This window comes from Procambarus clarkii, chromosome 46 (assembly GCF_040958095.1).
Source record: "Procambarus clarkii isolate CNS0578487 chromosome 46, FALCON_Pclarkii_2.0, whole genome shotgun sequence".
In the NCBI taxonomy this organism is placed as follows: Eukaryota; Metazoa; Arthropoda; class Malacostraca; order Decapoda; family Cambaridae; genus Procambarus; species Procambarus clarkii.
In genome coordinates, this window is record NC_091195.1 from 16,728,257 (window position 1) to 16,755,807 (window position 27,551).

Genomic DNA, 27,551 nt, shown 5'->3' on the forward strand with positions numbered 1-27,551 from the left:
AAGACTGGAAGTTTCAGTATAGTAAATAAATATATTGAATAAAGGTAAGAGTATTCTGGGATATATTTCTAGATGTTGTAGCACCAATATATCTAATAGAATTGTTCACCTTGCTCCTGCCCTTGTTGAGCCCCAGTTGGATTATACTGTTCATTGTTGGTCTCTGTATTACAGAATGAACATAAGTTCACTTGGTCTTGTTCAGAGAATAATAACAATCAATAACAGGAATCAGAAACCTCCTTTATGAAGAGAGATTAAGAAAAACTAAATTCACATTCTCTTATTCGTCCTTTATGCACCTCTAGGCGGCCCTTTGTGCACCTCTAGGCGGCCCTTTATGTGCCTCTAGGTGGTCCTTTATGTGTCTCTAGGCGGCCCTTTATGCACATCTAGGCGGCCCTTTATGTGCCTCTAGGCGGCCCTTTATGTGCCTCTAGGCGGCCCTTTATGTGCGTCTAGGCGGCCTTTTATGTGCCTCAAGGCGGCCCTTTATGTGCCTCTAGGCGGCCCTTTATGCACATCTAGGCGGCCCTTTATGTGCCTCTAGGCGGCCCTTTATGTACCTCTAGGCGACCTCTTTATGTTCCTCTAGGCGGCCTTTTATGTGCCTCTAGGCGGCCCTTTATGTACCTCTAGGCGGGCTTTAATGTACCTCTAGGCGACCCCATTATGTGCCTCTAGGTGGCCCTCTATGTGCCTGTAGGTGGCCCTTTATGTGCCTCTAGGTGGCCTTTATGAACCTCTAGGCTGACCTTTATGTGCCTCATGGCGGCCCTTTATGTACCTCTAGGCGGCCCTTTATGTATCTCTAGGCGGCCCTATATGTACCTCTAGGCGGCCCTATATGCACCTCTAGGCGGAATTTTTATGTGCCTCTAAGCGGCCCATTTTGCGCATCGAGGTGGCCATTTGTGTACCTCTAGGCGGCCCTTTATGTTCCTCCAGGCGGCCCTTTATTTACCATTAGGCGGCCCTTTATGTTCCTCCAGGCGGCCTCTTTATTTGCCTCTAGGCGGCTCTTTATGTGCTTCTAGGCGGCCCTTTTATGTGCCTCTAAGCGCCCCATTTTGCGCATCGAGGTGGCCCTTTATTTACCTCTAGGCGGCCCTTTATTTACCTCTAGGCGGCCCTTTATGTACCTCCAGGCGGCCCCAGTATGCACCTCTATGCGGCCCTTTATATACCTCTAGGCGGCCCTTTATGTGCCTCTAAGCGGACCTTTTATGTGCATCTATACGGCCCTTTATGCATCTCTAGACGGCCCTTTATGTGCCTCTAGGTGGCCCTTTATGTGCCTTTAGGCGACCCTTTATTTGCCTCTAGGCGGCCATTATGCACCTGCGGGATGCCGTTTATGAACCTCTAGGCGGACCTTTATATGCCTCTTGGCGGCCCTCTATGTACCTTTATCGGCCCTATATGCACCTCTAGGCGGCCTTTTTATGTGCCTCTAAGCTGCCCATTTGGTGCATCGAGGTGGCCATTTGTGTACCTCTAGGCGGCCCTTTATGTGCTTCTAGGCGGCCCTTTATGCATCTCTAGACGGCCCTTTATGTGCCTCTAGGCGACCCCATTATGCACTTCTAGGCGGCTCTTTAAGCACCTCTAGGCGGCTCTTTAAGCTCCTCTAGGCGGCCCTTGATGTACCTTAAGGGCCGGAGCCGGTCGGCCGAGCGGACAGCACGCTTGACTTGTGATCCTGTGGTCCCGGGTTCGTTCCCGGGCTCCGGCTAGAAACAATGGGCAGAGTTTATTTAACCCTATGCCCCTGTTACCTAGCAGTAAAATAGGTACCTGGGTGTTAGTCAGCTGTCACGGGCTGCTTCCTGGGGGTGGAGGCCTGGTCGAGGACCGGGCCGCGGGGACACTAAGCCCCGAAATCATCTTTAGATAACCTCTAGGTGGCCCTTTATGCACCTCCAGGCGGCTTCTTTATGTACCTCTAGGCGGCCCTTTATGAACCTCTAGGAGGCTTCTTTGTGCACCTCTAGGTGGCCCTTTAAGTACCTCTAGGCGGCCCTTTTTGTGCCTCTAAGCGGCCCTCTATGCACCTCTAGGCGGCCCTTTATGTGCCTCTAGGCGGCCCTTTATGCACCACTAGGCTGCCTCTTTATGCACCTCTAGGCGGCCTCTTTATGTACCTCTAACCGGCTTTTTATGTTCCTCTAGGCGTCACTTTATGTACCTCTAGGCGGCCCTTTATGTGCCTCTAAGCGATCCTTTATGTGCCTCTAGGCGGCCCTTTATGTACCTCCAGTCGGCCCTTTATATACCTTTAGGCGGCTTTTTATATACCTCTAGGCGGCTCTTTATGTACCTCTAGGCGGCCCTTTATTTGCCTCTAAGCGACCCCTTTATGTGCCTCTAGGCGGCTCTTTATGTGCTTCTAGGCGGCCCTTTATGTACCTCTAACCGGCTTTTTATGTTCCTCTAGGCGTCACTTTATGTACCTCTAGGCAGCCTCTTTATGCACCTCTAGGCAGCCTCATTATGCACCTCTGAACGGCCCTTTATGTACCTCTAGGCGGCCCTTTATGCTCCTCTAGACGGCCTCTTTATGCACCTCTAGGCGGCCCTTTATGTACCTCTATGTAACAAACTAGGCTTGTTGTTAGAATTATCCAGAATGGTTATCTACACATGGGAGAATGGGAAGCTGGACTCACGTGGTGACCTGGGGGAATGGACGGTGAAAATAACTGACGCCTTTGTTCACAAGTTTCGTATAATGAATCATTCTATAGTATTCAGTAATTTAGAGAAATTAGCCTTCATTCATTTTGTATTAAAATTGTATTGTATAATATTCCTGGTTATAGTATCAAGAGTATTCTAATTATTAGGAGAATGAGTTAAGTCACCATCAGTGATGTCACGAGCCAGGACTATGCTGTAGCGCGGAGTGACCTCGTCGACCTGGCGGTCACAGGTTATCTTGAGGTTATCTTGAGATGATTTCGGGGCTTTAGTGTCCCCGCGGCCCGGTCTTCGACCAGGCCTCCACCCCCAGGAAGCAGCTCGTGACAGCTGACTAACTCCCAGGTACCTATTTACTGTTAGGTAACAGGGGCATTCAGGGTGAAAGAAACTTTGCCCATTTGTTTCTGCCTCGTGCGGGAATCGAACCCGCGCCACAGAATTACGAGTCCTGCGCGCTACTGCCAGGTCAGCAGAGGTTCTACATTCGGTAATTCTCAAAGGTCAAATAGTCATTTTGTAATTGGGAATAGCTCTTCCTTAAGATGCTTGTGTAATTTAACTTCAGTTAAAATAATTCAACCAAGCTGGATCGTTCAGTGCAACAGAGGTTAATTGTTAAACTTAAGCCTTGCAAGTAACTCAGATACTAGGCGCAAAAATACACTGCTCTGCTCTGGGTAGGACTAGCCGAGCAGGACACAGTGTGGGATCAGGAGCAACTCGGGCAGGTGGCCCTCCATCATTGGCCCCAAGACAACACAAACATCTAGCTGGTCGCCCAAGGTAAAGTTTGCTCCGAGTTTTTGGATAAGGAATAGGTCACTCATTGCCTCAAATGTAAAGTCAGGGAGTGTTAATTGACAGGGAGTGCCATTTATTTAGATTTTGTTTAGTTTTGAATAAATTAATTAGCTAGTAATTTGCATTTATATTATTTTCTATTTCATTGTTCCCATTCTCCCATGTGTAGATAACCATTCTGGATACTTCTTAAAACAAACCTAGTTTGTTTCATCTAGGCGGCCCTCTATGCACCTCTAGGCGGCCCCTCTATATATCTCTAGGCCGCCCTTTATGTACCTTAAGGCTGTCCCTTATGTGCCTCTAGGCGGCCGTTTATGTACCTCTAGGCGGCCTTCATACACCTTTAGGCGGCCCTTTATGTACCTCTAGGCGGTCCTTTATGTGCCTCTAGGCGGCCCTTTATGTACCTCTAGGCGGTCCTTTATGTGCCTCTAGGCGGTCTTTTATGTACCTCTAGGCGGCCCTTTATGTGCCTCTAGGCGGCCGTTTATGTACCTCTAGGCGGCCTTCATACACCTTTAGGCGGCCCTTTATGTACCTCTAGGCGGTCCTTTATGTGCCTCTAGGCGGTCCTTTATGTACCTCTAGGCGGTCCTTTATGTACCTCTAGGCGGCCGTTTATGTACCTCTAGGCGGCCTTCATACACCTTTAGGCGGCCCTTTATGTACCTCTAGGCGGTCCTTTATGTGCCTCTAGGCGGTCCTTTATGTGCCTCTAGGCGGTCCTTTATGTACCTCTAGGCGGCCCTTTATGTGCCTCTAGGCGGCCCTTTATGTACCTCTAGGCGGCCCTTTATGTACCTCTAGGCGGCCCTTTATGTACCTCTAGGCGGCCCTTTATGTACCTCTAGGCGGCCCTTTATGTGCCTCTAGGCGGCCCTTTATGTACCTCTAGGCGGCCCTTTATGTACCTCTAGGCGGCCCTTTATGTACCTCTAGGCGGCCCTTTATGTGCCTCTAGGCGGTCCTTTATGTGCCTCTAGGCGGTCCTTTATGTACCTCTAGGCGGCCCTTTATGTGCCTCTAGGCGGCCCTTTATGTACCTCTAGGCGGCCCTTTATGTACCTCTAGGCGGCCCTTTATGTGCCTCTAGGCGGCCCTTTATGTACCTCTAGGCGACCCTTTATGTGCCTCTTGGCGGCCCTTTATGTACTTCTAGGCGGCCCCTTCATGTACCTCTAGGCGGCCATCATACACCTTTTGGCGGCCCTTTATGTACCTCTAGGCGGCCGTTTATACACCTCTATGAGGCCCTTTACGTACTTCTAGGCGGCCCCTTTATGCACCTCTAGGCGGCCCTTCATGCACCTCTAGGCGGCCCCTTTATGCACCTCTAGGCGGCCCTTCATGCACCTCTAGGCAGCCGTTTATTCACCTCTAGGCAGCCCTTCATGTGCCTCTAGGCGGTCCCTTTATGTGCCTGTAGGCGGCCTCTTTATGTGCCTCTAGGCGACCCATTTATGTGCCTCAAGGCGGCCCTTTATGTACCTCTTGGCTGTCCCTTTTTGCTCCTCTAGGCGACCCCTTCAAGTGCATCTATGCGGCCACTTTGTGCCTATAGGTGACCCCTGCTTAATACCTGCTTGATGGGGTTCTGGAAGTTCTTCTACTCCCTAAGCCCTGCCCGAGGCCAGGCTCGATTTGTGAGAGTTTGGTCCACCAGGCTGTTGCTTGCAGCGGCCCGCAGGGCCACATACCCACCACAGCCCGGCTGTTCCAAAACTTCTCTTAGAAAACAGCCCAGTTTTCTCTTGAAGATGTCCACGGATGTTCCGGCAATATTTCTTATAGTCGCTTGGAGGACGTTGAACATCCGCGGACCTCTGATGTATATACAGTGTTCTCTGATTGTGCCTATGGCACCTCTGCTCTTCATTGGTTCAATCTTGCATTTTCTTTCATATCGTTCACTCCAGTACGTTGTTATTTTACTGTGTAGATTTGGGACCTGGCCCTCCAGTATTTTCCAAGTGAATATTACTTGGTATCTCTCTCATCTCCTTTCTAGAGAGTACATTTGGAGAGCTTTGAGACGATCCCAATAATTTAGGTGTTTTATCTCGTCTATGCGTGACGTATATGTTCTCTGTATTCCCTCTATTTCAGCAATATTTCCTGCTCTGAAGGGGGAAGTGAGTACTGAGCAATACTCAAGACGGGACAACACAAGTGACTTGAAGAGTACAACCATTGTGATGGGATCCCTGGATTTGAAAGTTCTCGTAATCCATCCGATCATTTTTCTGGCTGACGCAATATTTGCTTGGTTATGCTCCTTAAACGTTAGATCGCCGGACATCATTATTCCCAAATCCTTGACATACTGTTTTTCTACTATGGGAAGATTCGATTGTGTTTTGTACCCTGTATTATGTTTCAGATCCTCATTTTTGCCGTACCCGAGTACTTGAAATGTATCTCTATTAAACATCATGTTATTTTCAGCCGCCCAATCGAAAACTTTGTTGCCATCTGCTTGCAATTTTTCAATGTTTTCAGCAGAGATAATTTTTATTTTGATTTTTGTATCATCTGCAGAGGACGACACGAAGCTGTGACGTGTATTTTTGTCTATAACTGATATGAGAATAAGGAACAGTAGCGGTGCAAGGACTGTACCTTGAGGTACAGAGCTTTTAACTTCACTTGGACTAAATTTTATTTGATTGACTGTTACTCTTTGTGTTCTGTTCGACAGGAAATTGAATATCCAGCGTCCTACTTTTCCAGTTATTCCCATTGACCTCATTTTGTGTACTATCACCCGATGGTCATATTTGTCGGACGCCTTTGCAAAGTCTGTGTATACAACATCTGCATTTTGCTTTTGTTATAGATCTTCTGTGATTTTGTCATAGTGGTTGAGTAACTGTGACAGACAGGATCTTTTCGCTATAAATCCATTTTGTCCTGGGTTGTGCAACTCATTGTTTTCCATAAAACTAGAAATTTGATTCCTAATCACTCTTTCAAACACTTTTATTATGTGTGATGTTAGTGCAACTGGCCTATAATTTTTTGCCAAGGCTTTACTCCCCACTTGTGCAAAGGAGCTATATCTGGAGATTTAAGTGCTGCTGGTATCTCCCCTGTATCCAGGCTCTTTCTCCATATTACGCTGAGTGCTCTCGGTACTGGTACTTTACATTTCTTTATGATTATTGAATTCCCTGAGTCAGGCCCAGGAGCTGAGTGCATAGGTATATTGTCATTTTCTCTTTCAAAGTCTTCCGAGTTTGTGGTAATATCCGTCCCTTTATGTGCCTCTAGGCGGCCCCTTTATTTACCTCTATTTGGCCTCTTTATGTGCCCCTATGTTGTCCCTTTATGCACCTCTAGGCGGCCCCTTTATGTGCCTCTGGGCGGCCCCTTTATGCACCTCTAGGCGGCCCCTTTATTTACCTCTATTTGGCCTCTTTATGTGCCCCTATGTTGTCCCTTTATGGACCTCTAGGCTGCCCCTTTATGTGCCACTGGGCGGCCCCTTTATGTGCCTCTAGGCGCACCCCTTATGTCCCTCTTTGCAACCCTTTTATTTAGCTCTAGGCGGCCCTTTATGCACCTCTTGGCGGCCCTTTATGCACTCCCAGGCGGCCGTTTATGTACCTCAATGCGGCCCTTTATGTACCTCAATGCGGCCCTTTATGCACCTCTAGGCTGCCCCTTTATATACCTCTAGGTGGCCCTTTATATATCTTTAGGCGGCTCTTTATGTACCTCTAGGCGGCCCTCTATTTGCCTCTAAGAGGCCCCTTTATGTGCCTCTAGGCGGCCCTTTATGTGCCTCTAGGCGGCCCTTTATGTACCTCTAGGCCGCCCTTTATGTACCTCTAGGCGGCCCATTATGCACCTCTAGGCGGGCCCCTTTATGTGCCTCCAGGCGGCCCTTTATGTGCCTCTAGGCGGCCCTTTATGTACCTCTAGGCGGCCCTTTATGCACTTCCAAGCGGCCCTTTATGCACCTCTAAGCGGCCCTTTATGTACCTCAGTGCGGCCCTTTATGTGCTTCTAGGCGGCCCTTTATGTGCCTCTAGGAGGCCCTTTATGTACTTCCAGGCGGCCCTTTATGCACCTCTAGGCGGCCTCTTTATGCACCTCTAGGCGACTTTTTATGAAGAAATCCACAAGGGCCGTGACGAGGATTCGAACCTGCGTCCGGGAGCATCCTAGACACTGCCTTAATCGACTGAGCTACGACAGGGTTGTTCCGGCCTATTGACATAGCTCGGGTGCAGAGGGGGGGGGGTTGTGTAAAAGCCTGGTTTGTGCCTCGGAGAGGCTACGGGATCGAGTAAGTTCAGTAGAACTTCGGTTTCAACCCTTTTAACCCTGTTGGATCTCAGTCGATTAAGGCAGTGTCTGGGATGCTCCCGGACGCAGGTTCGAATCCTCGCCACGGCCCTTGTGGATTTGTTCATTTGATGCATCACGTTAGTGTGATCTCTGTGTGCGGCTTTTTATGTTCCTCTAGGCCGCCCTTTATGTACCTCTAGGCGGCCTCTTTATGCACCTCTAGGCGGCCTCTTTATACACCTCTGGGCGGCCTTATAAGTACCTCTAGGAGGCCCTTTGTGCACCTCTAGGCCGCCTCTTTATGCACCTTTAGGCGGCCCCTTTATGCACCTCTCGGCGTCACTTTATGTACTTCTAGTCGGCCCTTTATATACCTCTAGGCGGCCACTTTGTGCATATAGGTGGCCCTTCTATGTGCCTCTAGGCGGCCCCTGCTTAATACCTGCTTGATGGGGTTCTGGAAGTTCTTCTACTCCCTAAGCCCTGCCCGAGGCCAGGCTCGACTTGTGAGAGTTTGGTCCACCAGGCTGTTGCTTGCAGCAGCCCGCAGCCCCTCATACTCACCACAGCCCTGCTGATCCAAAACTTCTCTTAGAAAACAATCCAGTTTTCTCTTGAAGATGTCCACGGTTTTTCCCGCAATATTTCTTATAGTCGCTGGGAGAACGTTGAACAACCGCGGACCTCTGATGTTAATACAGTGTTCTCTGATTGTGCCTATGGCACCTCTGCTCTTCATTGGTTCAATCTTGCATTTTCTTCCATATCGTTCACTCCAGTACGTTGTTATTTTACAATGTAGATCTGGGACCTGGCCCTCCAGTATTTTACATGTGTATATTATTTGGTATCTTTCTCGTCTCCTTTCTAGAGAGTACATTTGGAGAGCTTTGAGACGATCCCAATAATTTAGGTGTTTTATCTCATCTATGCGTGCCGTATATGTTCTCTGTATTAACTCTATTTCAGCAATATCTCCTGCGCTGAAGAGGGAAGCGAGTACTGAGCAGTACTCGAGACAAGACAACACAAATGACTTGAAGAGTACAACCATTGTGATGGGATCCCTGGATTTGAAAGTTCTCGTAATCCATTCGATCATTTTTCTGGCTGACGCAATATTTGCTTGGTTATGCTCGCTAAACGTTAGATCGTCGGACATCATTATTCCCAAATCCTTGACATGCTGTTTTTCTACTATGGGAAGATTCGATTGTGTTTTGTACCCTGTATTATGTTTCAGATCCTCATTTTTGCCGTACCTGAGTACCTGAAATGTATCTCTATTAAACATCATGTTATTTTCAGCTGCCCAATCGAAAACTTTGTTGACATCTGCTTGTAATTTTTCAATGTCTTTAGCAGAGGTAATTTTCATTTTGATTTTTGTATCATCTGCAAAGGACGACACGAAGCTGTGACGTGTATTTTTGTCTATATCTGATATGAGAATAAGGAACAGTAGCTGTGCAAGGACTGTACGTTGAGGTACACAGCTTTTAACATCGCTTGGACTCGATTTTATTTGATTGACTGTTACTCTTTGTGTTCTGTTCGACAGGAAATTGAATATCCAGCGTCCTACTTTTCCAGTTATTCCCATTGACCTCATTTTGTGTACTATCACCCGATGGTCACATTTGTCGGACGCCTTTGCAAAGTCTGTGTATACAACATCTGCATTTTGCTTTTCTTCTAGAGCTTCTGTGATTTTGTCATAGTGGTTGAGTATCTGTGACAGACACGATCAACCCTCTTTAAATCCATTTTGTCCTGGGTTGTGCAATTTCATTTTTTCCATAAAACTAGAAATTTGATTCCTAATCACTCTTTCAAACACTTTTATTATGTGTGATGTTAGTGCAACTGGCCTATAATTATTTGCCGAGTGTTACAGCCCTATTGGGTCGCAACTGGGTTCTTCTCTGATGTTATTAGAGTTTAGGTATCCGTCCCCAAGTTAGTAGTGGCTTTCAAGGGATGTGTTCCGTAACGCAAGTAAATTAAAGGGGAAGGGATACAAATGAACTGCTTTTGTATATATAATCACCACCACCATAAATAAAAATATTAACTGTCACACGGGAGGTATAAATACACAATGTACAGAATCGTCTTCCTCTGAAGACACGGGATGCTCCACGGTGCTCACGATGAGTAGCCCTGGTTTTCTTCGTCGTGGCCGACGATGAATCCTCTGATTCTATCGGTGAATCTACCCCGGCCACAGGCCAGCCAAATCACAGTCCCACAGGGTGCACCGTCGTGGAGGCCTTCAACCACAAATCCAGCCTGTAGCTGGCAGGTTCCGATCAGCTCCGCTATGTAGGCCATTCCACGATCGATACTAGGGTTGCGAGCCCTAGGCAGGAGACTCGTGTGATTCCGCAGATCACTCTCCTCTCTCTGCACCACAGTGGCCAGTCTCTCCCACCAGCCAGCCCCCAGATAAGACGATTCCTGGTACTGCCACATCACAGGCAGGCTAACACACTCAACAGTGTTCGTCCAGGGGTGACTCACAGCTTCTGCAGCAAACACGTGGAGAGACTATGGCTGCCTTGGGTAGATTGCCCCACCGTCCAATACAGCAGTCCCAGGTCGACTCTGTAATCAGACACGTCATCAGTACTAGGGACGCTCTAGGGCACCTCGTTTACAGACTTCGACACAAACGTCCACTTATCCACTCTGTAGATGGTGTTGCTGTCTAAGCGCCACCTCACCAGAGGTCAGCAGCGGCTACGTTACGAGCTGATTAAGAACATAAGAACAAAGGCAACTGCAGAAGGCCTATTGGCCCATACGAGGCAGCTCCTATTTATAACCACCAAATCCCACTCATACACATGTCCAACCCATGCTTGAAACAATCGAGGGACCCCACCTCCACAATGTTACGCGGCAATTGGTTCCACAAATCAACAACCCTGTTACTGAACCAGAATTTACCCAAGTCTTTCCTAAATCTAAACTTATCCAATTTATACCCATTGTTTCGTGTTCTGTCTTGTGTTGATATTTTTAATACCCTATTAATATCCCCTTTGTTATGTCCATTCACCCACTTGTAAACCTCTATCATGTCACCCCTAACTCTTCGCCTTTCCAGTGAATGCAACTTAAGAACATAAGAACCGATTAAGATAAGATTAAGACGGGAAACCAGCCCCTGTGGCCGGTATATCCTGTCCTCACTAGATGGCGCTGTCCATTTGGAGGGGGTTTCGGGAGCTGACTCACAGATGGCGTTATCGTCACTGCTCCGTGCTACGACGCTGGACTCGGGTCCGTAACACCGAGACTTTACTCCCCCCTTGTGCAGGAGAGCTATATCTGGAGATTTAAGTGCTGCTGGTATCTCCCCTGTATCTAGGCTCTTTCTCCATATTACGCTGAGTGCTCTCGCTACTGGTACTTTACATTTCTTTATGAATATTGAATTCCATAAGTCAGGCCCAAGAGCTGAGTGCATAGGCATATTGTCAATTTCTCTCTCAAAGTCTTCCGAGTTTGTGGTAATATCCGTTATATTATCTGCAGCTTGAATGTCATTCATAAAGAAGCTGTCTGGGTAACCAACTTTCATGTTGTTTATTGGTGTGCTAAACATAGCTTCATAATGGCTTTTTAGAATTTCACTAATCTCTTTCTCATCCTCTGTGTACCTACCTTCATTTATAATTAACGGTCCAATACTGGTCGAGGTTTTTTATTTTGATTTTGCGTATCTATATATACTTTGATAAAGCCGCCTTCAAACGCCATAGCAACTTCTAATTCGTTTGACGTTTTGGCGGACGAGTGCTGTGGTGAGACTGCGGATCGCGCAAAAGGGAAAGCAACGAAGAGAAAGGAAGCGCAGGCCCCTCAGAAAGTAAAGGAAGTACCTAAGCAAACATTAGTTGTAGGAGATTCCCAGATAAGGTATTTGGATAGAGAGTTTTGTGCTAGAGATAGGGGGAACAGGTTAAGGGTTTGCTATCCCGGAGCTGGCATTGGTGATATTATAAACAACATGAATGATATTATGGCTGGTAATGGGAACAATCCCATTATTTGCATTAGCGTGGGAGGAAATGATGTTGGTCGAGTTAGGAGTGAGGAACTGATTCAGAGGTATAGAACAGCCATAGAATTAGTTAGGAGCAAGGGAGGAATCCCGATCATATGTGGCATTCTTCCAAGAAAGGGAGTGGGAAATGAATGGATATCGAGGGCACTTGGTGTCAATTGCCGGCTGGAAAGATATTGCAAATCAAATGCAATATCTTTCATAGACAACTGGGAACACTTCTATGGAAAAAATGAAATGTATGCTCGTGATGGGGTGCATCTATCGAGAGCTGGGGTTGTTGCTGTTGCGAACTCGTTGGAAGAATTGGTTAGAGGTGTTTGTTTGGGTTTAAACTGTTAGTAGATAGAGGTATGGGAATTGATTTGGAGGAAGGAGGTAATAAAAGTATGTGTTTGTGGGAGAAAGGAATTGGCAAAACGATCAGGGAAAGAGAAGGTCCGCAAAATAACAATTCACTTAGGGTATATTACACTAACAGCAGAAGTCTAAGAAATAAAATTAACGAATTAAATGCTCTTGTCTGCACAGAAAAAATAGATATTATTGCACTTACCGAAACGTGGATGAATGTAGAAAATAGAGAACTATTAGCTGAATATCAAATATATGGATTTAAACTATTTCACTCAGATAGATATATTAGACGAGGAGGTGGAGTAGCCATATATGTTAGGGACAATTTGAAATGTAGTCTCAAAGAGGGAATCAAAACAGAGCCACACACAGAAACTATTTGGATAGAATTAAACGAAAAAGCAAATAATATTATAATAGGAGTAATATATAGGCCACCAAATTTAGACAGAATGGAAGCAAAGCACCTATGGGATGAAATATCTAGAGCATCTAGATCTAACAGTATTTATGTCATGGGTGACTTTAATTTTAGCGGAATAAACTGGTTGAACAAAACAGGGAATAGTGAAGCAGAAGATTTTCTAGAATTAATTGACGATTGCTTTCTTACGCAACACATTAAGGAACCAACACGGGAAAATAATATTTTAGATTTAGTGTTAACTAACAGGGAAATGCAAATTAATGACATCGAAATAGGGAGTGAGCTAGGGAGCAGTGATCACAAAGAAATCAGATTTAGCATAGAATGGAATAGACCAGTAGGAGAAAATTCTGTTAAAGTGCCAGATTTTCGAAAAGCTGATTTTAATAGCCTAAGATATTTTTTGGGTCAAATTGATTGGAAAGTCTTGGGTATGGGGTGGGGGCCGGTCTTGGAGCGAGACATGAACCCAGCGATAGGTGACTTAAATGGGGATTTCGATGTGGATTCAATATATAACTTATTTAAGAATATTCTAAACAAAGCACAGGAACGTAGTATACCATACAAATTGAATAGATCGTATACTAATGACCCAAAGTGGATAACAAAGAATTTGAAGAACCTTATAGGTAAAAAGAGAGCTTGGTACAAAAGGATTAAAAATGGGGAGGTCACTTTAGAACAGGAATTCGTACAACTGGTTAGAAATGTTAAAAAAGAGATAAGGAAAGCAAAAAGAAACTATGAAGTTCGCATAGGAGGGCAAGCAAAGACAAATCCTAAAGGTTTTTTTCAGTTATATCGTACTAAGACTAGGGAAAGGATAGGTCCATTAAAAACTGAGACAGGTCAAATAACAGATAGTGATGAAGAGATGAGTAGTATTTTTAATAAATATTTTTTATCTGTATTTACTAAAGAGGAACTTAACAATATGCCTTCAGCCGAACAAGTCTATGTGGGTGGGGACGAGGACAGGTTGACGAGTTTAGCAGTTACCAGGGAGGATGTTCTTAAACAAATAGTAAAACTCAAACCAAACAAATCCCCAGGGCCGGATGAAGTGTTTGCTAGGGTGCTTAAAGAATGCAAAGAGGAGCTTTGTGACCCACTGTCAACCATATTTAATAAATCAATAGAGTCAGGCAGAGTGCCAGAGTTTTGGAAAGTTGCTAATGTGATACCAGTTTTTAAGAAAGGAGATAGATCACTTGCGTCTAACTATCGACCAATTAGCCTAACGTCTATTGTGGGAAAGTTACTCGAATCTATAATAGCAAATAAAATTCGTCTTCATCTTGAAAAACATAAATTAATAATTGAGTCGCAACATGGTTTTATATATGGCCGTTCATGTTTAACAAATTTGTTATCTTTTTATTCTAGCATTGTTGAGGCAGTTGATAGTGGTAAGGATTGCGATGTTGTATACCTAGACTTTAGCAAAGCTTTTGATACAGTGCCACATGAAAGACTGATTAAAAAAATAGAGTCTCATGGTATTGGGGGTGCTATATTAAGCTGGATTAGGGCATGGCTATACCAAAGGAAACAGAGAGTTAGTATAAATGGAATCAAGTCAGAGTGGGAAAATGTTGTAAGTGGAGTGCCTCAAGGCTCTGTCCTGGGACCTCTGTTGTTTATAATATATATAAATGATTTAGATTCAGGTTTGAGTAGCAACATTTGCAAATTTGCCGATGATACGAAAATCGGTAGGGAAATTAATTCGGAGGAGGACTCACTATCACTTCAAGTTGATCTAGATAGGGTTTTGAAATGGTCAAAGGATTGGCAGATGCAGTTTAATGCTGATAAATGTAAAGTTCTGAGGTTAGGTAATGATGATAGAGTTACAAGATACGAGCTAGATGGTGTTGTGATTGCGAAGTCGGATTGCGAAAGGGATCTGGGAGTTATGATTAGTAAGAATTTAAAACAAAAGGATCAATGCATAAATGTTCGTAATAAGGCAAATCGGACACTTGGATTTATTAATCGCAGCGTTAGTAACAAGACACCTGGTGTGGTTCTCAAGCTATATCTTGCTCTAGTTAGGCCCCATTTAGATTATGCAGTTCAGTTTTGGTCGCCATATTATAGAATGGATATAAATTCACTTGAACGTGTCCAGCGTAGGATGACTAAGTTAATTCCCCAAATTAGAAATCTTTCATATGAAGAAAGATTAACAAAGCTTAAGTTGCATTCACTGGAAAGGCGAAGAGTTAGGGGTGACATGATAGAGGTTTACAAGTGGATGAATGGACATAACCGGGGGGATATTAATAGGGTATTAAAAGTATCAACACAGGACAGAACACGAAACAATGGATATAAATTGGATAAGTTTAGATTTAGGAAAGACTTGGGTAAATACTGGTTCAGTAACAGGGTTGTTGATTTGTGGAACCAATTGCCGCGTAACATTGTGGAGGTGGGGTCCCTCGATTGTTTCAAGCACGGGTTGGACAAGTATATGAGTGGGATTGGGTGGTTATAGAATAGGAGCTGCCTCGTATGGGCCAATAGGCCTTCTGCAGTTACCTTTGTTCTTATGTTCTTATGTTCTTATGTATGTGAAAAAATATTTTGGATTTTTCTTTATCTCTTGTGTAGCTTTTTGTTCCAATTCCATTTCCTCAGACTCAATGATCGCTTCAACGTTTGTTCTATTTCTTCGATCTCCCTGCTTAGGTTTATTTTCCTTGCTTGTGATAGTTGTGTCTGCTGAAGCATTTCCGTTATTTTTTCCTTCTCCTGTACAGTTGTCTGCGATCTCTTTCTAGAGTGGTCCTCTTTCTGCCCCTCCTCACAGGCACGTGCTTCAAGCAGACCTTGTAAGCTTCAGCTGTCAGTCTAGCTATTCTCTGTGTTGGAGTTTTGTCGCTGAAGAAAGTCTCCCATTGAATGGTTGGAGCTTATGGTCTGAGTATGTAGTATCTGAGATTGTTATGTTTTCGATTAGTTCATCATTGTTTGTGAATAATAAGTCTAGTGTAATTTCGTTCCTAGTTGGTTCTGTAATCTGTTGATTGAGCGAGAATTTGTCAGAGAATCTCAAAAGTTCTCTGACCTGTGGTTGGCTATTTCCCGGGTCATTCGCTGCTATGATATTTGTGTTTGCCATTCTCCATCTTAGACTTGGTAAATTGAAATCTCCAAGGAAGATAATATTTGGAGCTGGGTTTGCTAAGTTATCAAGTATGTTCTTTTATTTTAGCTCTGTGAATTCCTCAACCGTTGTATCTGGCTGTTTATATATTAGAATAATTATTAGGTTAATTTTCTCTACCTTAATTCCAAGTACCTCTACCACCTCATTAGTTGAGTTTAGTAGTTATGTACATACCAGGTCCTCTTTAATATACAGAACTACTCCTCCATTTGACCTAGTTTTTCTATCACATTGTTACGGACCCGAGCAGAGCGTCGTAGCACGGAGCTGTGACGACCACGCCATCTGTGAGTCAGCTCCCGAAACCCCCTCCAAATGGACACCGCCCTCTAGTGAGGACGGAATATACCGGCCACAGGGGCTAGATTCCCGTCTTAATCAGCTCGTGACATAGCCGCTGCTGACCTCTGGTGAGGTGGCGCTTAGACAGCAACGCCTTCTATGGAGTGGATAGGTGGACGTTTGTGTCTAAGCCTGTAAGTGAGGTGCCCTAGAGTGTCCCCAACACTAATGACGTGTCTGATTACAGAGTCGACCTGGGACTGCTGTATTGGACGATGGCAGTCTACCCAAGGCAGCCATAGTCTCTCCACGTGTTTGCTGCAGAAGCTGTGAGTCACCCCCGGACGAACACTGTTGAGTGTGTTAGCCTGCCTGTGACGTGGCAGTATCAGGAATCGTCTTATCTGGGGGCTGGCTGGTGGGAGAGACTGGCCACTGTGGTGCAGAGAGAGGAGAGTGATCTGCGGAATCACACGAGGCTCCTGCCTAGGGCTCGCAACCCTAGTATCGATCGTGGAGTGGCCTACACAGCGGAGCTGATCGGAACCTGCCAGCTACAGGCTGGATTTGTGGTTGAAGGCCCCCACGATGGTGCACCCAGTGGGACTGTGATTTGGCTGGTCTGTGGCCGGGGTAGATTCGCCCTAAGAATCAGAGGATTCATCGTGGGCCACGACGAAGAGAACCAGGGCTACTCATCGTGAGCACCGTGGAGCATCCCGTGTCTTCAGAGGAAGACGATTCTGTACATTGTGTATTTATACCTCCCGTGTGACAGTTTATATATTTATTTATGGTGGTGGTGATTATTTATATATATTTGAGCATTTGTATCCCTTCCCCTTTAATTTACTTGCGTTACGGAACACACCCCTTGAAAGTCACTACTAACTTGGGGCCGGATACCCAAACTCTAATACCATCAGAGGAGAACCCAGTTGTGACCCAATAGGGCCGTAACACACATCTATATAAATTATAATTTGGCCCCTTTCTGTTCCACTAGGCGCCCCTTTATGTACATCTAGGCGGTCCTTTATGTACCTTTTGGCGGCCCCTTTATGCACCTCTAAGCGGCCCTTTATATACCTTTTAGCGGCCCCTTTATGCACCTTTAGGCGGCCCCTTTATGTACCTCTAGGCGGCCCTTTATGTACTTCTTGGCGGCTCCTTTATGCACCTCTAGGCGGCCCTTAATGTACCTTTTGGCGGCACTTTATGTACCTTTTGGAGGCCCCTCTATGCACCTCTAGGCGGCCCTTTATGTACTTCTAGGCGGCCCTTTATGCACCTCTAGGCGGCTCTTTATGTACCTCTAGGCGGCCCTTTATGTACCAACCACCTCATTAGTTGAGTTTAGTAGTTCTGTACATACCAGGTCCTCTTTAATATACAGAACTATTCCTCCATTTGACCTAGTTTTTCTATCACATCTATATAAATTATAATTTGGCCCCTTTCTGTTCCACTAGGCGCCCCTTTATGTACATCTAGGTGGCACTTTATGTACCTTTTGGAGGCCCCTCTATGCACCTCTAGGCGGCACTTTATGTACCTCTAGGCGGCCCTTTATGCACCTCTAGGCGGCTCTTTATGTACCTCTAGGCGGCCCTCTATGTACCACAAAGCGGACCTTTATGTGTCTCTAGGCGGCCCTTTATGTACCTCTAGGCGTCCCTTTATGTGCCTCAAGGTGGCCCCTTTATGTGCCTCAAGGCGGCCCCTTTATGTGCCTCTAGGCGGCCCCTTTATGTGCCTCTAGGCGGCCCCTTTATGTGCCTCTAGGCGGCCCCTTATGTACTTTTAGGCGGCCCTTTATATACCTCTAAGGCGGCAATGTATGCACCTCTAGGTGGCCCTTTATGCACCTCTAGGCAGCCCTTTATGTGCCTCTAGGCATCCCCTTTATGCACCTCTAAGCGCCCCTTTATGCACCTGTAGTCAGCCGTTTATGCACCTCTAGGCGGCCTCTTTATGCATCTCTAGGCGGCCCTTTATGTACCTCTAGGCGGCCCTTTATGCACCTCTAAGGCGGCAATGTATGCACCTCTAGGTAGCCCTTTATGCACCTCTAGGCGGCCCTTTATGTGCCTCTAGGCATCCCCTTTATGCACCTCTAAGCGCCCCTTTATGCACCTGTAGGCGGCCCTTTATGCACCTCTAGGCGGCCTCTTTATGCATCTCTAGGCGGCCCTTTATGTACCTCTCGGCGGCCCTTTATGCACCTCTAGGCGGCCCTTTGTGTGCCTCTAGGCGGCCCCTTTATGTTCCTCAAGGCGGCCTTTTTATGTGCCTCTAGGCAGCCCTTTATGTGCCTCTGGGCGGCTTCTTTATGTTTCTTTAGGCGGCCCTTTATGTGCCTCTAGGTGGCCCCTTTATGCACCTCTAGGCGGCCCCTTTATGTGTCTCTAGGCGGCCTTTTTATGCGCCTCTAGGCGGCCCTTTATGTGCCTCTAGGCGGCCCCTTTATGTACCTCTAGGCGGCCCCTTTATGTGCCTCTAGGCGGCCCTTTATGTGCCTCTAGGCGGCCCTTTTATGTGCCTCTAGACGGCGCCTTTATGTGCCTCTAGACGGACAGTTTAGGTGCCTCTTGGTGCCCTTTTTATGTGCCTCCAGGCGGCCTCTTTATGTTCCTCTTGACGGCCCCGTTATGTGCCTCTAGATGGCCCCTTTATGTGCCTCTAGGTGGCCCCTTTATGTCCCTCTAGGCGGTCCATTAAGTGTCTCTAGACGGCCCTTTTATGTGCCTCTTGGCGGCCCCTTTATGGACCTCTAGGGTGGTGCCTTTACGTGCCTCTAAGCGGCCTCTTTATGTGTATCTTTTCGGCCTTTTTATGTGCCTCTAGTCGGCCGTTTATGTGCCTCTAGACGGCCCTCTATGTGCTTCTTGGCGGCCCTTTTATGTGCCTCTAGGCGGCCTCTTTATGTACCTCCAGGCTGCCCTTTTATGTGCCTCTAGGCGGGCCCTTTATGTGCCTCTAGACAGCCCCTTTATGGACCTCTAGGCGGCCTCTTTTTGCACCTCTAGGCGGCCCCTTTATGGACCTCTATGTGCCGCAAGGCGGCGTCTTTATGTGCCTCTAGGTCGACTCTTTATGCGCTTCTATTTGGCCCTTTATGTGCCTCTAGGCGGCCTCTTTATGTGCCTCCTTATGCGCCTCTAGAAGGCTCCTATGTTCGCCTTTAGGTGTCCCTTTTGTGTGCCTCTAGGCGGCCATTTTATATGATGAGCCTCTACGCGGCCCGCCATCGTTGCTCCTATGAGAGACGCTCAGGGGACGTAAGTTTACTTGTAGTAAACTCCATGTAAGTTGTTAACATTGTACTGTGAATATTGTACACTAGAGAGCGGAGGGGGAGAGAGCGATCTACATAGAAGCTCAGATGGGAACCCTTGCAAGAAAATAAATAAATAATTCAAAGCCCAATTAATATGGTATAGCAAAGTTCGTGGTAGGGGGGTAGCTTTGGCACTGTGCAAAGTTGTACTCTCTAAATACATGCGAGTATGTGGGTAACACATGCCCATAGGGCACATACCCAGCAAGAATTACTTTTAGAAACTTGGTGAGGCTAGCTTCCTGGGTCTGGTCTTCAACCTCGCATAGACAGACATTAAATTCTATTGATACATATATATAATTTCTTGTTCTCTTTTGTGTTAATATAGTTAACAACTAATTATTATTACATTTCATATAACTTTTCAGCCTTTTAACAACATCAATCATGTCATCTATACTTTTCGAAGAATGTGTAAACATAGCTTCCTTAATCTCTCTTCATAAGGGAGATTTCTAATTCTTGAGATCAACTTTGTCATTCTTCTCTTAACGGGTTCAAGTTAAATTATGTCCATTATATTGTATGTTGACCAAACTGAACTGCATAATCTAAATAGGTCCTTACAAGAGCAAGATAAAGGCAGAGAATAACATTACAAAATGCTACACCGTATATTTCTGTGTGAGAAAATGAGCACCATTACTCTACCTAAACCAGAAGCCAACACCACAATGATCACAGGAGTTATGTCAAAATATTGACAAGTTTTCAATTATAAAATATAACAAAATGCAGGAGGCAGACTTTGGAATTTTATTTGTTTTAGTGATCTCAAAAATATATTTCTGGCCCAATGTTTAACACTAACATCTTGTTTTAATAACGTTAAATTGTTCTTCCAGATGACAGAAATCTGAAGAGTATAAAGACAGAAGAAATTAACTAGTTAAAGAACAAATTGAAAATAACAAATAAATCTGGAACCGAATATTGCATTAACATGTGAACACATTTTGTAAAATTTGGTTTATTTGAGAATTACTTATATTTTGGGTCAATTAAGTGACTATATTGTGGTTAGAGCAGTCAGATCATTACCGATTAGGTCCGAGTTTGATTCCCTGGCAGTGTGAGATGCTCAGCCTCCTGATACCTCTGTTCACCTAGCAGTAAATATTAACCTGGAAATTAGTCAACTGTTGAGGGATGCATCCTGAGGAAGGTCTGTCGTTGGCTTAGGAAGGCCTACACAAGCCTAACAAGCTGCCCGTCTCCGACAGTGAGAAACAATGTTATGTTTTTAAACATAATATAATAACAAAACCAGCGTGGGACATTTACTGCTTGTGTGAAACTTGACAACAGTTGTGTGAGGTGAGAATCATACGGCCCAATATGGCGGCCTCCAGTCCTGTTATCCAACCGGAAGATGTGAACAGACTGCGGTATGGACTGGCTGTGACTAAGGCAGGACGAGACGCGCTAGCAAGTGTGTTTATGTGGTCGTACCGGGGCACCTTCCCAGTAGTGACTTACCTCACTCAGGACTTGGGGTACACCAATGCTCAGTACAGGCGTGTCTTCGATGCTCACCAGAGGGATAAACTCGAAGCTTCCTCTGACGCGTCAACTTTTGACATCACCCTGTTGTATAAACTCCTGCAACGTGTGTGTGGTCTGGCTGAGATGAATGACCCCACGTGGACCACTCCAGGGCCTCGGGGACCATCACTTGAACACCTCATTTACAAGCTGAAGAAACACCGAAACACGTTGGCCCATGATAATGTGAGAATGTCAGAGCAAGATCTTACGTCAAAACTGACGGAGCTCAGTGACTTATTGGCTAAGATGCTGGCTGAGGCCGGCGTCCGGTGTGGGACAAACAGCCAGGATGTGTACCACGTGACCAGAGATGCCACCAAGTATATTGGTGGTCTGCTAGCGAAGGTCAGAGAGCCGCTGGATCCCTCAGATGTGGCGTACCTGCCTCATCTCCGCCAGGAGATTAAGATGTTCAGAAGCCACATCACAGAAGAGGTTAAGCAGATGAGCAAGCAGGAGCTAACTGACGGGTATAATCTGCTGTACCAGATTGTTCCCGCACCCTGGCTCCACCTCAACATTAACTACAACCCAAGTCTTGCTTTTACACGACTGCGACTCCTTGAAGATCCCGTCATAGGGACAAGACCCTCCGACGCTGCCAAGGGTCAGGATATAAACTATGAAGACATCTTGAGTATGAGACGAGAGGACGGAAGAGTCCCTCAGTGTGTCCTCCTGACGGGGGAAGGTGGTATGGGCAAGACAACTTTACTCAAGCTCATCCTCGAGAAGTGGGTAGAGGACCCTGATGCCATACGTCACCTGGGCACTGTGGACCTCGTTTTCTATGTACAGTGCAGGGACTCACATCTTAATACCTTCGATGATCTCCTCCGCCAGTTGCTGCCTCAAACACTTAATGATTCTGGTGCGGACTTTCAGCTGTTTAAGGAGATAATCTTGAGCTTAAATATATTAGTCCTGATTGACGGCTACGACGAGGTCAACGACCACTCAGGAAGGCTGGTGAAGGAGCTGTTGCACCTGCCTGGCAAGGATGTGAGGTTGGTGATAACCACACGGCCGGGGTGGGACCAACAACTGTCACAGCTCGTCCCACACACCAGACCTCGCTGCAACATCCTCGTCTTGGGCATCACTCCAGAACGTCGTGTGGAGTTCGCCGAGAGAACCATCAAGGTGCTGGTGGAGGAAGAGTGCCAACGGAGTGTCATCACAGGGAGGTTTACCCAGCAGCTGGAGCAGATGAGTCAGTTCCTGGGTGAGTACCTCAACACTCCACTCACCTTGACCTTGTTGGTGCTGCTGTGTGTCAAGGCTCCAGAAGAATTTAACAACCTCACCACAAACACTCAAGTCTACGAGAAGATTCATGACTTCATAACCAACAAACTGGTGTCCAGACTCACAGACAAACACGTGACCGAACCCAAAGGAAAATGTGACGAAAATGTGAAAAAATTTTTGAGGTTCTTAGACGAGATTAGTTTAAGAGGGATCCAGAGGAAGGAGTACGACCTTTGGCGGGAGACGGAAGCGGAGATTAGGGAGAAGTGTGACACTCTGGGACTGCCGCAGGAGGAGGTCTTGTCCAACTACTTTACAAGAACCAGCTACCGTCGGGACCTCAATGTGGTGTGGGTGTTTGGCTATTTTCACGCCAGGTACCAGGAGTATTGTGCCAGCAGGGGGCTGGTCGATCTCTTGTTGAGGGCTGAGCAAGACCGAGGTGATCCAGCATCACACCGTGTGTCAGGGGAAAGGTCTACAATCATTGAATACTTGGTGAATTTTGCACGTAAGGAAAAACGCTCCTTGAGAGATCACCTGAGAGGGTCAAAGTTTAATATTAGGGACGTGCAACAAGAGTTTAATAAGCGCCCCAGATGGGAGAACATTTTAGTCAGCACTACCGGTGTGCTGTGTGCCCGGGGAGTAGAGCACAGGTTCATTACTCACATAATTGACCTGTGCAAGATGGTTACACCTGGGACTGACAAGCTGTTGAAGCATGTAGCAGAGTCCCGCGGGAGTGAGCACGTCATCCAAGCCGTGTGTGAGAAGCTGCGTACAGAACAAGACTGGGTAATAGTGAGTGTTGACTCGTGGGTTGTCCTGCCGCTTGTTCTTAAGAAGGTGACACCTAACAACATTTACCTAAGAATATACAATACACCCCAACTAAAGCAGCACCTGTCTACACTGTCAGTGCTGGCAAAAATGAAGGTAAACATATCCTTAGATCTTGACTATAGTTTATACAGCAAAGAGAGATATAGTGTCATAGCAAAACAATGTTTGGAGAGGCTGACAGTCCCCGGCAGTAAGTGTACCTTAGAGGAGTTTGCTGGGGTTTTGTCTGAGGCAGCCATACCCCTCCTGCCTCACACCCTCGAGAGCCTCTACCTGTACCTCACACCACACCATCTACCCGTCCTCATCCGTCACCTGCCTCACCTTCCTCACCTGCAGAGTCTTGGTAAATATTCATATTTTCCACCATAATTTAGGGTTATTTATTAATACCAAAATTACGCAAAGGGCTTCATTCGTCATGTTTAATATAGTAATTCAGATTTACATTGTTTACATATATGTTTACAACCTTATGGACGAAAGATTCCTTATATTGTTTACAAACATAATCACCTTAAGGGAGACAAACACCTTATATTGTTTACAAATATATTCATCTTAAGGGTGACAAACACCTTATATTGTTTACAAATATAGTCACCTTAAGGGAGACAAACACCTTATATTGTTTACAAACATAATCACCTTAAGGGAGACAAACACCTTATATTGTTTACAAATATAGTCACCTTAAGGGTGACAAACACCTTATATTGTTTACAAATATAGTCACCTTAAGGGAGACAAACACCTTATATTGTTTACAAATATAGTCACCTTAAGGGTGACAAACACCTTATATTGTTTACAAATATAGTCACCTTAAGGGTGACAAACACCTTATATTGTTTACAAATATAGTCACCTTAAGGGTGACAAACACCTTATATTGTTTACAAATATAGTCACCTTAAGGGAGACAAACACCTTATATTGTTTACAAATATAGTCACCTTAAGGTTGTCAAACACCTTATATTGTTTACAAACATAATCACCTTAAGAGCGACAAACACCTTATATTGTTTACAAATATAGTCACCTTAAGGGTGACAAACACCTTATATTGTTTACAAATATAGTCACCTTAAGGGTGACAAACCTTCTACTTTGATTACAAATATAGACTTATTAAGGGCGACTACTCCATGAATAATAAATGTTCGAAACATTCCGCTGCTGTATATATTCTTGTGCATAAATAATTTCATGAAGTATTTAGCGGCGCCAAACTTTTGGTTCAGATGACTTACCACTTTGACTTTGACTCGTGGTACAGATCTCCTTTCACTGTGACCTAATTCCTGTTCAAGATGACCTTTCACTGTGACCTAATTCCTGTTCAAGATGACCTTTCACTGTGACCTAATTCCTGTTCAAGATGACCTTTCACTGTGACCTAATTCCTGTTCAAGATGACCTTTCACTGTGACCTAATTCCTGTTCAGGATGACCTTTTACTGTGACCTAATTCCTGTTCAAGATGACCATTCACTGTGACCTAATTCCTGTTCAGGATGACCTTTCACTGTGACCTAATTCCTGTTCAGGATGACCTTTCACTGTGACCTAATTCCTGTCCAAGATGACCTTTCAGTGTGACCTAATACCTGTTTAAGATGACCTTTCACTGTGACCTAATTCCTGTCCAAGATGACCTTTCACTGTGACCTAATTTCTGTTTAAGATGACCTTTCACTGTGACCTAATTCCTGTTTAAGATGACCTTTCACTGACCTAATTCCTGTTTAAGATGACCTTTTACTGTGACCTAATTCCTGTGCAAGATGACCTTTCACTGTGACCTAATTCCTGTTTAAGATGACCTTTCACTGTGACCTTGATCCCTTGGTTAATTAGACCTTCCGTAACTTTGATCCTTAATTCAGGTGACCCATCTATCCCTGTGACCTTGATACTTGGTCCAGATGACCTTTCACTGTGACCTTGACTTAGTTTATATGACCTTCTAATGAGACCTTGACCATTGATAAAGATGACCATGACTGTGACCTTGACCATGATACAGATGACCTTGACCATTGATACAGATGACCTTGACCATTGATACAGATGACCTTGATCATTGATACAGATGACCTTGACCATGATACAGATGACCATGACTGTGACCTTGACAATTGATACAGATGACCTTGACAATTGATACAGATGACCATGACTGTGACCTTGACCATTGATACAGATGACCTTGACAATTGATACAGATGACCATGACTGTGACCTTGACCATTGATACAGATGACCTTGACTATTGATACAGATGACCATGACTGTGACCTTGACCATTGATACAGATGACCTTGACTGTGACCTTGACCATTGATACAGATGACCATGACTGTGACCTTGACCATTGATACAGATGACCTTGACTATTGATACAGATGACCTTGACCATTGATACAGATGACCTTGACCGTGGCTTTTAAAAGCTATTAATACATAGTTTAGATGCTATTAATACTGTCCAAAATACGGACTTGTCATCAGGTAATAAACCCAGCAGTAAGGTGAGTGGATGGCTCAGTGTGTCTTCTTGTTATATCTTAGAACATACCAGTAACGACCGTGACTGTATCTCAGTGTATGTCTTCAGGCATTGACCTGGACGCCACGGGCTACGTGGACCCGAACACCCTGGACGCCACGGGCTACGTGGACCCGGACACCCTGGACGCCACGGGCTACGTGGACCCGGACACCCTGGACGCCACGGGCTACGTGGTCCCGGACACCCTGGACGCCACGGGCTACGTGGACCCGGACACCCTGGACGCCACGGGCTACGTGGACCCGGACACCCTGGACGCCACGGGCTACGTGGACCCGGACACCCTGGACACTCTGCCGTACCAGGGAAGGAAGCTCTGCCTGACCATCAGCCGGGACCTCACTGATGACGACCCCGCCATTGACTGGTGCTGCCACCTGGTGGCTCAGCTGTGTCCTCCCTCAAGAGGAGGGTATAGTGACCTGGACTTCTCTTACACGCGTCTCACCAGTACGTATTGACGACATTTTAACACGTGAATATCTGTAACTCAGTTGTTTAATTCACAGTGCTTCCAGTGGTTTCAAAAATATTTTTACATTAAAAGTCATGAATTAGAGAACTTATAATGCTTCTTGAGTAACTTTGAGCACCGTTTAGCGACCAAGAATATTCATTAAGCAAGCTTCACTGCTTATAAGATAACACTGATCAATATTTAGCCCAACATTGTCTTGCTTAATACAAGCTAGATTTACTTGATATAAGTTTTCTTTGGCATGAGTGTGTGACATAGACAGGTGTGGGTGGGGAGAGTAGCCAGGTGTGGGCTTTAGTGTTCCCTCTCATGTGCAGGTGTGAGTCGGAAGAGTAGCCAGGTGTGGGCTTCCGTGTTCCCTCTCATGTGCAGGTGTGGGTCGGGAGAGTAGCCAGGTGTGGGCTTCCGTGTTCCCTCTCATGTGCAGGTGTGGGTCGGGAGAGTAGCCAAGTGTGGGCTTCCGTGTTCCCTCTCATGTGCAGGTGTGGGTCGGGAGAGTAGCCAGGTGTGGGCTTCCGTGTTCCCTCTCATGTGCAGGTGTGGGTCGGGAGAGTAGCCAGGTGTGGGCTTCCGTGTTCCCTCTCATGTGCAGGTGTGGGTCGGGAGAGTAGCCAGGTGTGGGCTTCCGTGTTCTCTCTCATGTGCAGGTGTGGGTCGGGAGAGTAGCCAGGTGTGGGCTTCCGTGTTCCCTCTCATGTGCAGGTGTGGGGAGGGAGAGTAGCCAGGTGTGGGCTTCCGTGTTCTCCCTCATCTACAGGTGTTGTTGGGATCGAACTGTCGACAACCGAACACATTTAAATTTAGGTTTATTCTGAGTGTTTATCCTATGTTTCGTTGTACTATAACGGGGTACATGAATCTGAACAGGTGTCAGCCTCAGCCGGACCTGTTGTCAGGTGCGACACACTTTGTGCCCAGGTCTGACAAAGGACAAGAAAATAAGATTGTATAAAAACTTCATCATGGATATATTCGGATATATCTCTAACCACCTTATATACAATATATTACATGTATATATATTTAGGCATTGTACACAAGTACAGTTATATATATAGAGAGAGACACTGCGACCATGAAATGGTCGTCTCTTGTCCGATTGTTCTTCCCACTTATAGATTCACTTGTCCGTAATTAGGACCACTACTCAGACACTGTGTGTTACCTCAACGACTCTAACTATCAATGACGGTGCCTTCCACCACCTCAGAGACGTCTACCATGCCGCTAGGTCCTCACGTCCGTTTCCTTTGGTGAGGGTGGAGCATACTGGAACAGTTGGGTCAGTTGGTCAAACATCCGAACGTGACGACAGCATGTTGACTGAATGGAGGGGAGTAGAGGTCTGTCTCTCCACATGCTCCGGCCAGCACACGTTACCTCGCC

At 45.7% G+C, this 27,551-nt stretch overlaps 1 protein-coding gene across 1 annotated transcript; it reads left to right on the top strand.

Moving 5' to 3' along the window:
* Window positions 1-2,837: 2,837 nt before the first annotated feature.
* Window positions 2,838-26,385, top strand: LOC138350654 (uncharacterized). Its single transcript, XM_069301718.1, has 4 exons — window positions 2,838-2,932; window positions 3,169-3,486; window positions 20,311-23,456; window positions 25,733-26,385. Exons 3-4 carry the CDS (start codon window positions 20,804-20,806, stop codon window positions 26,146-26,148), a joined length of 3,069 nt encoding a protein of 1,022 aa, XP_069157819.1. The 5' UTR covers window positions 2,838-2,932; window positions 3,169-3,486; window positions 20,311-20,803; the 3' UTR covers window positions 26,149-26,385.
* Window positions 26,386-27,551: the final 1,166 nt, after the last annotated feature.

What these genes read in the sequence shown, in the direction of transcription:
- LOC138350654 (XM_069301718.1), top strand. Translation starts at nt 20,804, where the DNA reads ATGGCGGCCTCCAGTCCTGTTATCCAACCGGAAGATGTGAACAGACTG. An exon ending in TCCTCACCTGCAGAGTCTTG is followed by an intron (nt 23,457 to 25,732) that starts GTAAATATTCAT and finishes GTATGTCTTCAG; the next exon opens with GCATTGACCTGGACGCCACG.